Source organism: Limanda limanda, chromosome 5 (genome assembly GCF_963576545.1).
Source record: "Limanda limanda chromosome 5, fLimLim1.1, whole genome shotgun sequence".
Classification (NCBI taxonomy): Eukaryota; Metazoa; Chordata; class Actinopteri; order Pleuronectiformes; family Pleuronectidae; genus Limanda; species Limanda limanda.
In genome coordinates, this window is record NC_083640.1 from 12,320,016 (window position 1) to 12,332,702 (window position 12,687).

Below are 12,687 nucleotides of genomic sequence, written 5' to 3' on the forward strand. Positions count from 1 at the left end.
AGGAATTGGTTGAACGGGGCTCGGTGATGAATTGAGAACTCATGCTGCGGAACTAGAGCTGCTACTTATAACAATATACTTTATTCCATAATGTCAATCACACTTGTAAAACTTGTGCCAGCCACGGGCTACTGGCTCACTTTCCTCCTCATCAATAGACAGGTGACTCACTTCTAAGCTACGTGAAGATTGAAAATAGAATACATGTGAAACCGTCTCTGTCTCGCTAATGATCCAACTAAACCATGAGCTAATAGAGAGAGACAGGTGAAGACATATCCGGCAGCACACACACCATACTTGAGGACACACGCGCATCTCACATTCGAGTTTAGCCAGAATGCTCACTGGGAAAGGAAAAATAAATAAAGAAGAAGGAATGAACACATTATAGGATGATCCACCGCTATCACTCTAATCCCCAGATGTACATTTTGCTAATCTCTTTAGCTGCTAACATGTTAAATTAGCCCTAATATCTGCTGAGATTCAGCAGCATAGAGGCCCACCTACGCGTGGGCTACCGCCCAGGTTTAGGTCACTCTTCTCCCCCAGCAGTCCAAAAAAAAAAAAAAAGATAGAGACATTAGAGTGGAGGGGGTGGTGGGGGTTGAGGGAAGTAGCAGTGATAGCCATTCGTCACCCTGCCTATCTCGCTCTGACAGATGGGGAGTGCGGCGTGCCACATAGAGGAGTCACTGCCTGTAATGACATTAGAGGCACAATGAGACCTGATACACATTTTTCTGTTTCCATCCCGCCTGGCCATCGACTCGCTCCTTCTCTATGATCCCTCCCCACCTCTCATATATTTCTCCATTCATCCTCACAAGAGATAAAGTGTCGTGTGCCACTATTTTCGAATCAACAAAAAAAAAAAAAGCACAAACACACACACGGATGCGCCGGCAAAGACACACACGTATGTGCGCGTGGCTTCAGTCGCAAAGAAGAAACCTCCAAAAAATCGACACATCTGAAAAGAAATATGTTCTCGAGGAAAGGAAATCGACATGACAGGAATGCTGGAATGAAAATGGAGCACTGTCAGTGTGTACTGACATTCAGATAGTATTTAGAAAACTATATTAAAGCTTCTTCCTTTTTTTCCATCTACCTCTTCAAGGAAATGGGAGTTTATTTAAAAAGAGAGAGCGTTTATTTAATGTACCATACACCTACTAAAAGGTTTACTTACTGCAGTGTAATATGTTATTTCAAATCCTCACAACCACATTTCCTAGGAGGATAGGGGATACTGGTATTATTTATATATATATATATTTTTTTTTTCTTCCAGGACACATGCTAGTACCAAATGTGTTGCAGATGTACCCTGAGCCGAGGCTGTGCTGCCGAGGTGGGGTTTCTTGGAAAAACATCGCCAATCCTGTCATGATAAATCACCTTCCCCAATTTGCTACAACATGTAGAATTAGGATTTGAGAATGTCAGCATCAGCAGAATTCTGCACACGTCCCATTTACAGGAGTGCCAGTTTCGTTTTTAACGTCTTTCCCCTTTGCAGTTCTCTGAAGGGCGAAGTCGAACTGGGCTCAACTTTTCTTCTCGGAAGGCGAACTCGCGCAGCCCCACGTTTCTTCTCATTTGCTGTCACGTCCCCTTCTCCGCAGCTCACAAACAATAACTACCGCAGCCGTCTTTCAATGTGACAAATTGCACGGCCCGAGCATGAGTCAAGGTAAAGTTCCTCTTTTTGTCCCCCCCCGCCCCCCCCGCCCTCATGATTCGAGGGAGTCATCTCCAGCGTCTGTCCTCAATAACAAAGCCACATTAACAAGCACCCTACAGACTGTCTATTAGAATGTGAAAAAGCACCTTGTGCTGTATATTAGTTTTTAGTGACTAAACACTTGGGAGAGAGGCGACCTAGAATCAAGCCGTGTGGTGCACCGAGTGTATATGTTCTGCTCGTCCTCTCAGCTCCACTTCTGAGACACAGAGAGAGAGAGAGAGAGAGAGAGAGAGAGAGAATGCTCATTAGATCTATGTGGTGAATCGCTGCTCCCTCTCCATCCTCCCCCAACCTTCGTCCCCCCCCTCTCTCTCTCTCCCTCTCTCTCTCTCTCTCTCTCTCTCTCTCTCTCTGTCCGTCTGCTTAACAGATGGGAGGGTCGTGAGTACAGCTCTTCCCCTCCCCCTGGAGAGGCCTGGTGCCTGTTCAAAAAGATTTCTCTCGGTGCTTCACTCCGTTTCCCCCTCTCTCTCCTCTTCTATTTCTCTGTTTTCCTCCCATCCGCTCACCATCTCCTTCTTTCATTGTCACCTCTCCAACTCAAAGCAGCAGAGAGTTGGGACCCAGGGTATGAAACAAGCAGAGGAGCAACCGAGGAGCTTCGGCCCACTCGTTGCCAGCGTGCTCTCTGACCTTAGATGTCGCCTGCCCCCCCCCCCCGGTCTCCATCCAGTTACCAGCACTAGTGTGAATGCAGACATTGCCATTAGTCCGACTCCTCAGAGAAGACAAATACACTCTGAAGTGTGTTCTTCATCTTTCGCAGCTCATTCCCTCTTCCCCTACGCCTTACTTAGGGATTAGTAAATTGGCTTAATGTCTAAAAGCTTGTTAGTTGGTTCTCCTGTCTCGCGCTGTGCGTCTTCATTTTTCCTCTCGTTGCTTTCTCACCTCTTTGCCCTCTCAAGGTCAGGCATGTCTGCGACAAATTCCTGCTCAGGATCCCTGCCCTCCGACACTTGACCGTGTTTACTTAGCGCGGCTTGATTTCACTCCGTGTCGTTATGAGGCTAAATTGGATGGAGTGATTCGGTGGTAATCTGTCAACTGATGCTCCCTTCACCGCACGGGAAGGCGAGGGAAGGGAGCCCGATGAGGAGGTGGGCAGTGTTTAACCAGGATGCTGCCTGGCACACATATGGGACGGGGGCGGGTGTGAAGAAGAGTGGGGGAGGGTGGCGGGAGAAGGGGTGGTTGGGACGACGGGAAGGGAACTTTCGTCGTTCGTGTAGGAGGAGGCAAGAGCGAGAGGAAATGTGGCGGGTGGAAGGGGTGGGGGGGGCGGGGGGGCGCAGAAGTGGGGAGGCACGAGGCTAAGCGGCGAGCGGCAGCAGCAGAGCCTCACCTCGGGGAGCGTTGGCTGGCGCTGGGAGCCAAGTGCGGGGATTAAATGTTCAGGACACGGGCTTAGTCTTAGCATTAATGTTACGTAAGGCCTAAGGTGTTGCCCCAGCGGGTGTTGACATTGAGAGGTTCAGTTCTGCTCGGCGAGCTGTGGGCGGAACGAGGAGGAGGTGGAGGCCAGGAGGCAGGGATGGCGGCGGGAACGCCTCCTTGTTTGGAGCGGTGCCTGGGCCGGGGTAGTGTTGTTGTGCACAAAGACTGGGAGGGGAGGATGCTGTCAGCCTGTGATTGAGGTACGCCAGCTTGATTGATATCCTTGTCTGGCTGTCTTGTGCCAAGTGCCTCAGTGTTGGTTTGTAATCCGAGTTTGTCTGACAACATCCGTCTTTGTTTTTTTTTCTCCAGGGGCCAGCGTTTTGTCTTCCTGTCTTATCGGTCGGCTGTGTTTGCTCACAGTGATGCTAAAATGTTTTGGGTAGCCTCTTAAGAGCTGCCGCCGAGTTATTTCAGATCGTGTTATTATTGTGATGGCGCAGATCGGCTGTTTGTCCAAACTGTCAAGTGATGTGTTTGTGTTTGTATCTCATTCCTTCGATAAGTGGGCGTGTCCCAAACATCAACTCAGGAAGCTTTTTGTTGCTCATTTCATTATTGTTTAAATCTTATTGTCTTGTTTTGTTTTACTCTGCACATGGAAAATCTTGGGCAGAGATTCGTAAATTATATTAAAAGTTTTGTTATTTCATATTAAATCTGAAATAAATTCATGTATCTGTGCGTTTTTGCACATGGACTCTGAATGGACACATGATCATTCTACTTACTGCTACAGGCCTTTTGTCTGTCACTATTACTAGTACGCCTGGATGTTCCTATTACGCTATTTCATTATCAATGTCCTACACTCCAGCACAAAGAGGTCAAGTGCATAGCAATGTGCTGCACTCACCTCAGGGGTTTAGAGCTTTCTTGTGCTTTCTCATGCATGTTACTCAATAAATACATGGATTCAGGTTAGGGAGGGAAAAAATAAAAGAAGGGTAAAGGAGGTGCATTACAATGTGTGTGTGTGTGTGTGTGAGCGTGCTTGTGCGGGAGCGTGCAAGGGAGAGAATCTGAGAGAGCAAGGAAGAGAGCAAGGGTTTATGAGAGAAGAGAGGGAGTGATAGAGAGAGAGACTGGGACTGACATGTCTTTTGGTGAAGCGGTGTCGTCTTCCACATCAGCGTCTGATGCTCATGCTGCCAGGTGCCGGAAATCTGGTTCAGAAAGGAGAGAAGAGAGAAGAAGGGGAAAGTAGAGAGAGAGAGAGAGAGAGAGAGGAAAAAAAAAGGCAGGGTAGATGGAAGATTTTTTTTTTATGTGACGGCGCTGACAGCTCCCCTGCATTGCACTGAGCTTAAATAATGGGATGCTCATTTGCATAACGAGGGACGTTATCACCTCTACTGTCAAAAGAAAACACAACAACAGTTCTTCTGCTCCTCCCAGAGATAGATTGGGTTGGCCTACTTTAGCACTCTGGAGAGATGCACTGGAGCTCGGGCTTAGCCAAGCTCGCGAACAAGAACACACACTTGCACACGTGCACACACACACGGACACACAGTCACTCACTCACGCTAACTTTTTGGAGCGCACCTCGCCTCTTCGCACATGTAGTCCAGCTTAGCAGCAGCAGCTCATGCAGCACAAGTACACACACACAAACACAAGTGCATTTGCTCCTCAGACACACACTCACTGACGTGCACGATCTCCAGCTGGAATAACTTCATGTTGGAATTTTGTTTGATTTCTGTCTGTGAAATGTCTTTTCTTTTTTTTTTTTACTATCAACTCTCCAACGATGACTCTTGGCACTTTTCCCCCCCCATTCTCCTCGTTTTTATTTTGGCTTTTGTTTTGTCAGAACATGGCAACACTGAGCTCGGTTTTACATCTGTATCCTATCTCGCCACTCACGCCTGCAATTTTGGAGATGAGCTGCAAGAAAAAGATGTTTCTGGCAGTTCCACTGTCAATACAGTGCAGTTCCGTGGGAGGAAACAAAATGTATCTCTCAGTCTGGAGGTAATGTAACGGTGTTGGTGATTAGAGCGTTTAAGTTAGCGGCACTTCCAAAACACTGTCAAAGTCTCTGTGAACGAGGCGAGATCCTGACAGCGCTGTCTCCTCTCATAGTCGGTGCCTGGGAAGAAAAAAAAATGCAGAAACTGATTTGCATGATATCGACAGTGAAAAACACAGCGGTTCTCACAACATTGTTGACAGATTCTTTGTCTTTCTTCAACCTCCCTTGTGGCTGCCATGATGCCACTTTTATTATTTTTTCTCTCAGTATTTTGCCATATTTCATTTCATTTAATGCTCACCCTCTCCTCTCCTCCCCCCCCCACCCCCTCTTTTTCCTTTCTTGCAGGTACAGATGCTGGAATCTTTGAGTTGATTGGAACAAATAGAAAGCAGGGAAGAGAAAAAAAAACGACGAGATAAAGGAAGAGTGAAGAAAGGGAAGGAGAAGAAGAAGACGACGAGAGAGAAAGAGGAAGAAAGAGAAGAAAGCATAAAGTTTTTCGAGAAAGAGGAGAGAGAAAAGAGACGGGGACGATGGGGAGGAAAAAGATTCAGATCACGCGGATTATGGATGAACGCAACAGACAGGTGAGTCCCTGGGGGATGGGAGGATGGATGAGTGTGGAGGTGGAGAAGGGAGGAAGGAGAAACACCCTGCACCCCACACAGCCCTCAACAATAAGGGTCTTCTGGGAGTCTGGGCAATATGTGAACTGGGGGACAGAGGCATGTGTTGGGATAACACAGTTATTGCTTTGGGGTGGAGAAGATCTATTGGGTTATAATAGCAGGGTTGTTTCTCCTCCATCTAAAAACACCAGTGTGAGGACACCAGGATGTGTAGATTTCCATGAGAACATTTGTAAGTCTCCAAATTAATCAGAATCAGAATTCTTTTATTTGCCAGGTATGTTTGCACATATAGGAAATTGACTTGGTGTCGTTGGTGCACTGAACATAAAAACAACAATATACTGAGGCACCCAACCTCTCACACCATGCCACCCAGTTTAGCTCACTGACAGTGGAATATTACCGGGTGGTAGCAGAGGAGTAGCAGGGTGAGAAAACTTGTAAACAAACAGCCCAACAGAGATGGATTATCCGAAGTGACGCACGTCGGGCAGGGTGGAGATTAAGGGTTGCCTGCGAGACAAACAATGAGACAGTATTTCTGTGCAGTAGATCTCCTCTATGTTGCACTTAAGTAACATATTAAATCAGAAATGTCATAATTCAAACAAAAACTCCCTGCTTAAACAGCTACTTATCAATAATGGGACTCTTGCAGGACTCTTTTTTAAACAACAGCTGGCATTACTTGAGAGGGAGACGTAATAAATAGCGGACGGCGTGATTCAAGCAGACACCAGCGTCTGTGGCAGGAAATAGATAGAGACAGAGTTCTCCACACTGCCCTCGAGGCCCACAATCGATCACTTCCTGTGGCACAACTGACCACTGACACTCTGTCAGCTTCCTGGCAGCCCAATTGGATCCATACGCTGTTAATGTGACCCCCTGGATCACAGGTCAAACACACGCACCGTCTTCGGACACAAGGCCCGCTTCATTACCTCTGTCTCGTCTTTATCCACAATTAAGGGTCCGCAACAGTTTCTCACCATGCGCTCCGTCAAAAGCATTCATTTGTGGCGGAAGAAAAGTGACATAAAGAGGCTCGAGGAATTGATTGAGTCATGCGGGAAGAGTAATTGACCGTCGTCATGACAGAGCTCAATGAATGTGATGAGGTAACAAGAGAATCCTGACAAGAGGTTGAGAGAGAGACTTTACCTGAAATAAAGAAGCTACTTTCAGTAATGATGAATGATTTTCACTGATACATAGTGTGTTCACCCTGGATACAGGACAGAAATGTAATCCAGGCCTGATATTTTAAAGTTTGACCATAAACTTTATTATAAGTAATTATGAAAATAAGAAAACACAATGAATGCACATCTTCTATATGTAGTTTATTCTGTGAAATAAGCGTTGTCATTTCTGCAAACATAAACAGAGATACTGATATAGACCCTCGGCTTATTTTTCCATTCGCAAGTATTGCTGACAACTACATCACCATCTATGGTGAACAAATTAAAGGTTGATAAACTTTTAACTTAATTATATATAAAGTTTCCATTGCTCTCAAAGGTAATACTTTGAAGTTAATATGCAAAATTATGGCTGATAAGAATCGGCCAGTGATATCAACAAACCGACTAATCTTTCGGTCTCTAACATAAAGAGATAGACAAATCGGAGCGGTTGTTTGACTATATGTGCCTTTGTGCTCATAATCAAAAACATGTATTTGTTATTGAAGGTGAGCCACGCAGTCAGACAGGGAACAAGGAGGAGGTCACAGAGTTTTAGAGGAGGACTAAAGCTATCGTGTTGCAGCAGCACCCACACATCCTCCTTACTGTTATCTCAGCCCTCCTCTCTCATCCCACCGTCGACCGGGCTCGCCAGTTGCACCGAGCACTCCGGCTTCTGAGGATAAGGAGGGAAAGAGGGAGACAGGAAGGACACCTGAAGGGAATCGATGCCTGAGATATCCGGGCTTTACTTACAGGCAGAGGAGGAGGAGAAGAGAGAGAGAGGAGAAGGTTCAGGGAAAGGAAAATCAATATATCACTGGATTTTGTTGTTTTGATCTCTTAAATGATAGATTACTTATTTGGTTGTTGGCTCCATGTAATAATTATTCCTTCGGATATGATGTCAACAAGTCATGCGGAGATCACCACGTGCTCGTCATGGAGCATATGGAATTAAGTGTCATTCAACCTTCAGCCTCCATGACATCATGTTTACAGAGGCGGACATCACAAGACAGAAACACAGACAGAAAGAGCAAACCTGAAATTTCTTCTTCTTAAAAAAAAGAAAACGGAAGCTTTGACTTTTTGCATATTTTCACTTCCTTTTTGAGGAAATGTCCACGAGCACAAGCCAAATAAACACCAGAGGAGTTTGCATAGTGTCTCTTTCAACCTCGAATTCTTCACATAACTTTACGTCTAAAAAGTTTTGCCATCTTCTGAAAACTCCTCTAGGGTCTTTTTTATTAAATCAACAGATTAACATAAACATAGTGATATAGTTCAATATAATAGACGCTGTGTATCAAATATTAAAATAAGGATATAACCGCATTGTAACATTAACCCTGAGTCCACACACACACACACACACAGATTGAAGCGTGGCACCGTTCTCCGTGTCTGTCAGCGCCGCCTTGCCACCTCCGGGGCAGCGCTGCGTGTCCACCCTTGCCCCCCCCCCCCTGCAGCAGCATCACAGCGGGCAAGGGGCCTGGCTCTCTCTGGGCGGCCACTTTGGGCTGCCACCCCGCAGGCCCTGAAACACTTCCCCAGAGCAGGGGCAGAAGGACCAGGCCTCCCTGGTGTTGACTGGCTGCCCGGACCTCTGGACACTGGGCAGCAGTGTGCGAGCCCTGGCTCCGAGCCCCCCGACCACTCAGACCCTCTCCCAGCCTTTGGGCACATGAAAGGGCCCCCTGTGCCATAAACTCACGGGCTGCACACAGACAGCAGACTCTCTTGACCCAACACACACACAGAGAACACACACATACAGGTAGGTGACACACACACCTACTGTACTGTACGACATGCACGCGCAGGTTTGTGAGTATATGGACTCGGGCATAGATTCATAGTTCTGAGCAATCGCAGATTATACTCATAGACAAACACTTAGATGCATTTAGTGTCCTGTTAATGCAGCACATACACGTGCCTGCTTGTAAACACATGTTAAACACATCCATCTCTCTGGGGTCGGTCTCTGGGATCGACTAATTTGCTGAAATTGGCTCTAATTGGTGTTACTTCTGCAGCCAGTTCATTCAGTGGACTTAATTTAGAATGACTCGTCTGTGCGTATGTGTGGGACATGCGAGATTCAAAGGGGGAGGGGAGCCGGGGGGCCAAAGGTCAAATGTTGATCAGGTCATCAGTGACAGGAAGTAAAACAACAGGATTTCCGAAATTCCACAACAAACAACTCGAACACATACTTGGCTGGGAGCTAAAAAATTGTGACACATTATTTTATGTTATCCTCCGTACGTACGCCTCACTTCATTTCAACCGCAGCTGAAATAAAGGGGTGTTTTTGTTTCTACGACAAATCATTTTTCTCTCCAATCAACAGCACTGGGGTGAGAAAATGTGTGAGTGAAATTAACAGCAGGAAAATAATGAGGCCCACAGGGTAGCTCCTCACTCCTGCACCCTTCCTCTAATTCCCTGTTTCCCACCTTCTACCATCTCCTCTTATACCAAACCGAGTGTGAGACCTCAACTGAAAAAGGGCTCACTGAGCTCTCACCTTCCTTTTGCTGTATTTTTCTTTCTATTCTCTTTTGCCTCCTCGACTTATTTCCTGTTTTGTCTCACATTCACATCTTCTTCATGTGGCTCATTTTGCTCTCTCACCTCCCTTTGCTCATTATGTAGGCCCTTTAAATTAAAACAATAAGAGTAAGTAGGACAAGTTTTAAGTACTTTTAAATGGTAAAATTATGTGACATTTTCAGAAACAAAAAAAATCTCCAAAAAATTAAGAATCAGCAGTTTTTTAGCTGCTCATAAAGTTAAAAGACAGCTATTTAGTTATTTGCTTTTGTTAAATTACCATGGTGGACTCCCTCAAAATCTACAGGTAATATATATATTTTTCTCTATTGTCCACTTGTTTTACTGCAATAAAAGAAGACTTTACTTAGTGAATAATGGTTCTTCTGCAACTGAAATCACTGAAACAATTAAATATGTGGGGACACACAATCTACATAAAACTCTTAAAACAAATCAGTTCCTTTTAAGGATTTCTTATTTTTCTTTTCTTTTCTTTAAAAAAACGCTTTCAATTAAATAGGTGGGGACATCTACAAAAAATTGTAGGCCAGTCAGCTCCTTAGAGTTCCTTGTTCTATTCTTTTCTTTTTATATATATTTATATTTGCGACAGTGCCACGACAAAAAGCTTATGCACCTCCCATGCATGATGGCAAAGTTATTTTTGTCGTTCCTGCCACTAACTTGGGCCTTGCAGTATAACATCCACTTTCCTTTTTTTTCAGTTGGCATATCCTTTTCCAGTTGCGGTTTTTCAGCATAACCAGGAACATATACAGAAGAAGCGTAGCCAGCCATTTCAGCGCTGTACTGAAATGTAATTACTACCTCTGCTACGGAGAACAATCTAAACTAGCATGTATTTTAAGACGCGCACCTAGAGTCGAACTAAAATTGGCATAATTAAGACGCGGCTCCATCAGTTACACAGATTCGATTTTAGCCACTCAAAGTGGACCCTTCTGATTTAGACGCTGAATGAAGGAGTCTCCTCTCCCTACTGTATAATGACGACGTGCAGAAGAAGAATGATAAGTGGGGTTTTGAGGAGAGAGAGAGGAGCATATATTAGAGGTAGGACAAAGCCTCTTTTGTCGTAATACCCCTCTTAACAGCTTCTTTGGCTGTGAGGCAGAGGTCAGGCCCAGGTCTCGGGCTCCTCTTATTCCTTTTGCGTAAGCCCGTGTCTTCCTGCCTGGCCCCTGACAATGGGATAAGTGTTTGTCTCAAGACAAATCGTGCCGCTCCATGGCTGACTGACATCTCCATATGCGTGTGTGTGTGCGCACACTTGTGTGCGTCCGTCCATGTTTGGTTTGCTAACCAGCAGTTTTGTTGGTGCCTGTCTCTCCACTCCTCCTCTTCCTCCACCTCCTCCTCCCCCAGGGAAGCAGGCAGGAGGTGGGAAGGAGAAGCGAAGCCATTGTGAAGGGGAAGCCACTGGCCTCTTCCTGTTATGAGAGGAAATGCATACAAATGTGCTTCCTGTGCGTCCGCCCCCCCCCCCCCACCCCTCCCGTCATTCTCTCTCCCCTCTCACCCATGTGGCAGTGAAGCAGCCGCTATCAGTCCTTTCTTCTCATCCCTCTGTTCATCACAGGGAAGTTTTTCTCCTCTTTTGGTTGCCAGGAGGAGACGTGATTGGTCAATTGTGAAGAGTGTATCATTTAATTTTTATAAATTATTTGTATGATTGAAGAGCGAGAGATAGAAAAGAAAGACAGAAAAATAGAAAGTAAGAAAGAGAGAAAGAATTAGAATGAGTTCATGGCTCTGAAAAGGGGATGTTGTGGCGACATGGTTTGGGAGTTTACAGGGGGGGGGTGTCTGTGTGTGTGGTTGTGTGTGTCTGTGTGTGTGTGAATCTCTCAGGATGGGGCTGTGGAGGTGGATGGGGTGAACAAATAAAGCCTGTGTGTCACAGTGTATGTTCACTAGTGCTCATTATGTGCTAAAGTAATTGAGAGTTGTACTAGATCACAGCCTGTGTAAACTCAGTAGATGAACAGGAATGTTAGTCTCCTTCAGAAAGTACTTTGTGACGAAAGTATCAAAACGTTTTCTAACTTACATATTTATGACATGAAAACTTGTAAAACTTTTGTTTCAAATCCTAAAATTGTAATTGTAATATGTGGTGTTATTTTATGATGTTAGGTTGTAAAATGGTGACTTTTTAGAAAATTTTAAAACTTTCAAATCTGGGCATCTTTGTTGCATGTTCATTCTCCCCACAAATTTAAAATTAAAAGTAGAATATAAATAATACAGATTTTAGCATACTTTCTGTTAGTTCACTACCTTTATTTCTATTAAGAAATAATCTGCCATTTGATGTGCTACTTACAAAACAAATGATTATATTATCATATTAAGAATCAGCAGCTTTTCAGTAATGGAAAAAAAACATTTGCATGTGTGTGATGTGAAAAGCAGTCATAGCCCGACACTGTCACATCTCTGTAAATGTTGGCAGATCATTCATAGCATCTGTTTTTTTACCCACTCGAGGGGCAGAGCAGTAGCACCTGAAAAGTAGTTTACACATCTCCGTGTGGGCTCGGGCAGCTGCTTTGAGCTCGCACAGGAAGGGCTGCTGGTGACATCACCGGTGCGGACGTTGATGGCCAGAAAGTGTCACATGACAAGTGAGACCATGAAGTCACGACAGAGTCACCTCCATTAGTGGAAATTGCTACTGTGAACCTGAATCGCTGGGATACGGTGCACATTAGCACATCCCACATGATGTAGCAGGAGTCCATTTTTACCATAGATAGCATTTATGTGTGAACCAACTGTGTTTCATAATGTGTGTGTGTGTGTGTGTGTGTGTGTGTGTGTGTGTGTGTGTGTGTGTGTGTGTTTGTGTGTGTGTGTGTTTGTGTGTGTGTTCTAGCAAGCATGCACTGTAAACCTCGATGTATGCCAGTGTATCGATGCTTGTGCATAGCATTAGTAATGTATACGATTTGGAGGTAGCGGGTTGTACGTGTCAGATTGAGACGTGGGGGTGCGGTGTGATATTTATGAAGGTGTTATTGTTTGGTCAGTTAAGGCTTTTCATAATCACACTCACTCTCTTCCTGTGGTGCTGTTAAAGTCAGTCTATGT

At 45.0% G+C, this 12,687-nt stretch overlaps 1 protein-coding gene across 1 annotated transcript in view; it reads left to right on the plus strand.

Annotated features, from left to right (window-relative positions):
* The window catches only part of LOC133001785 (myocyte-specific enhancer factor 2C-like), a 58,748-nt gene that overhangs the window by 15,211 nt on the left and 30,850 nt on the right, over positions 1 to 12,687 (plus strand). The window contains exon 2 of the mRNA XM_061071476.1: positions 5,523 to 5,764. Within this exon, the coding sequence (XP_060927459.1) occupies positions 5,711 to 5,764 (54 nt within the window). The 5' untranslated portion in view covers positions 5,523 to 5,710. The remainder of the gene's footprint in view (positions 1 to 5,522; positions 5,765 to 12,687) is intronic.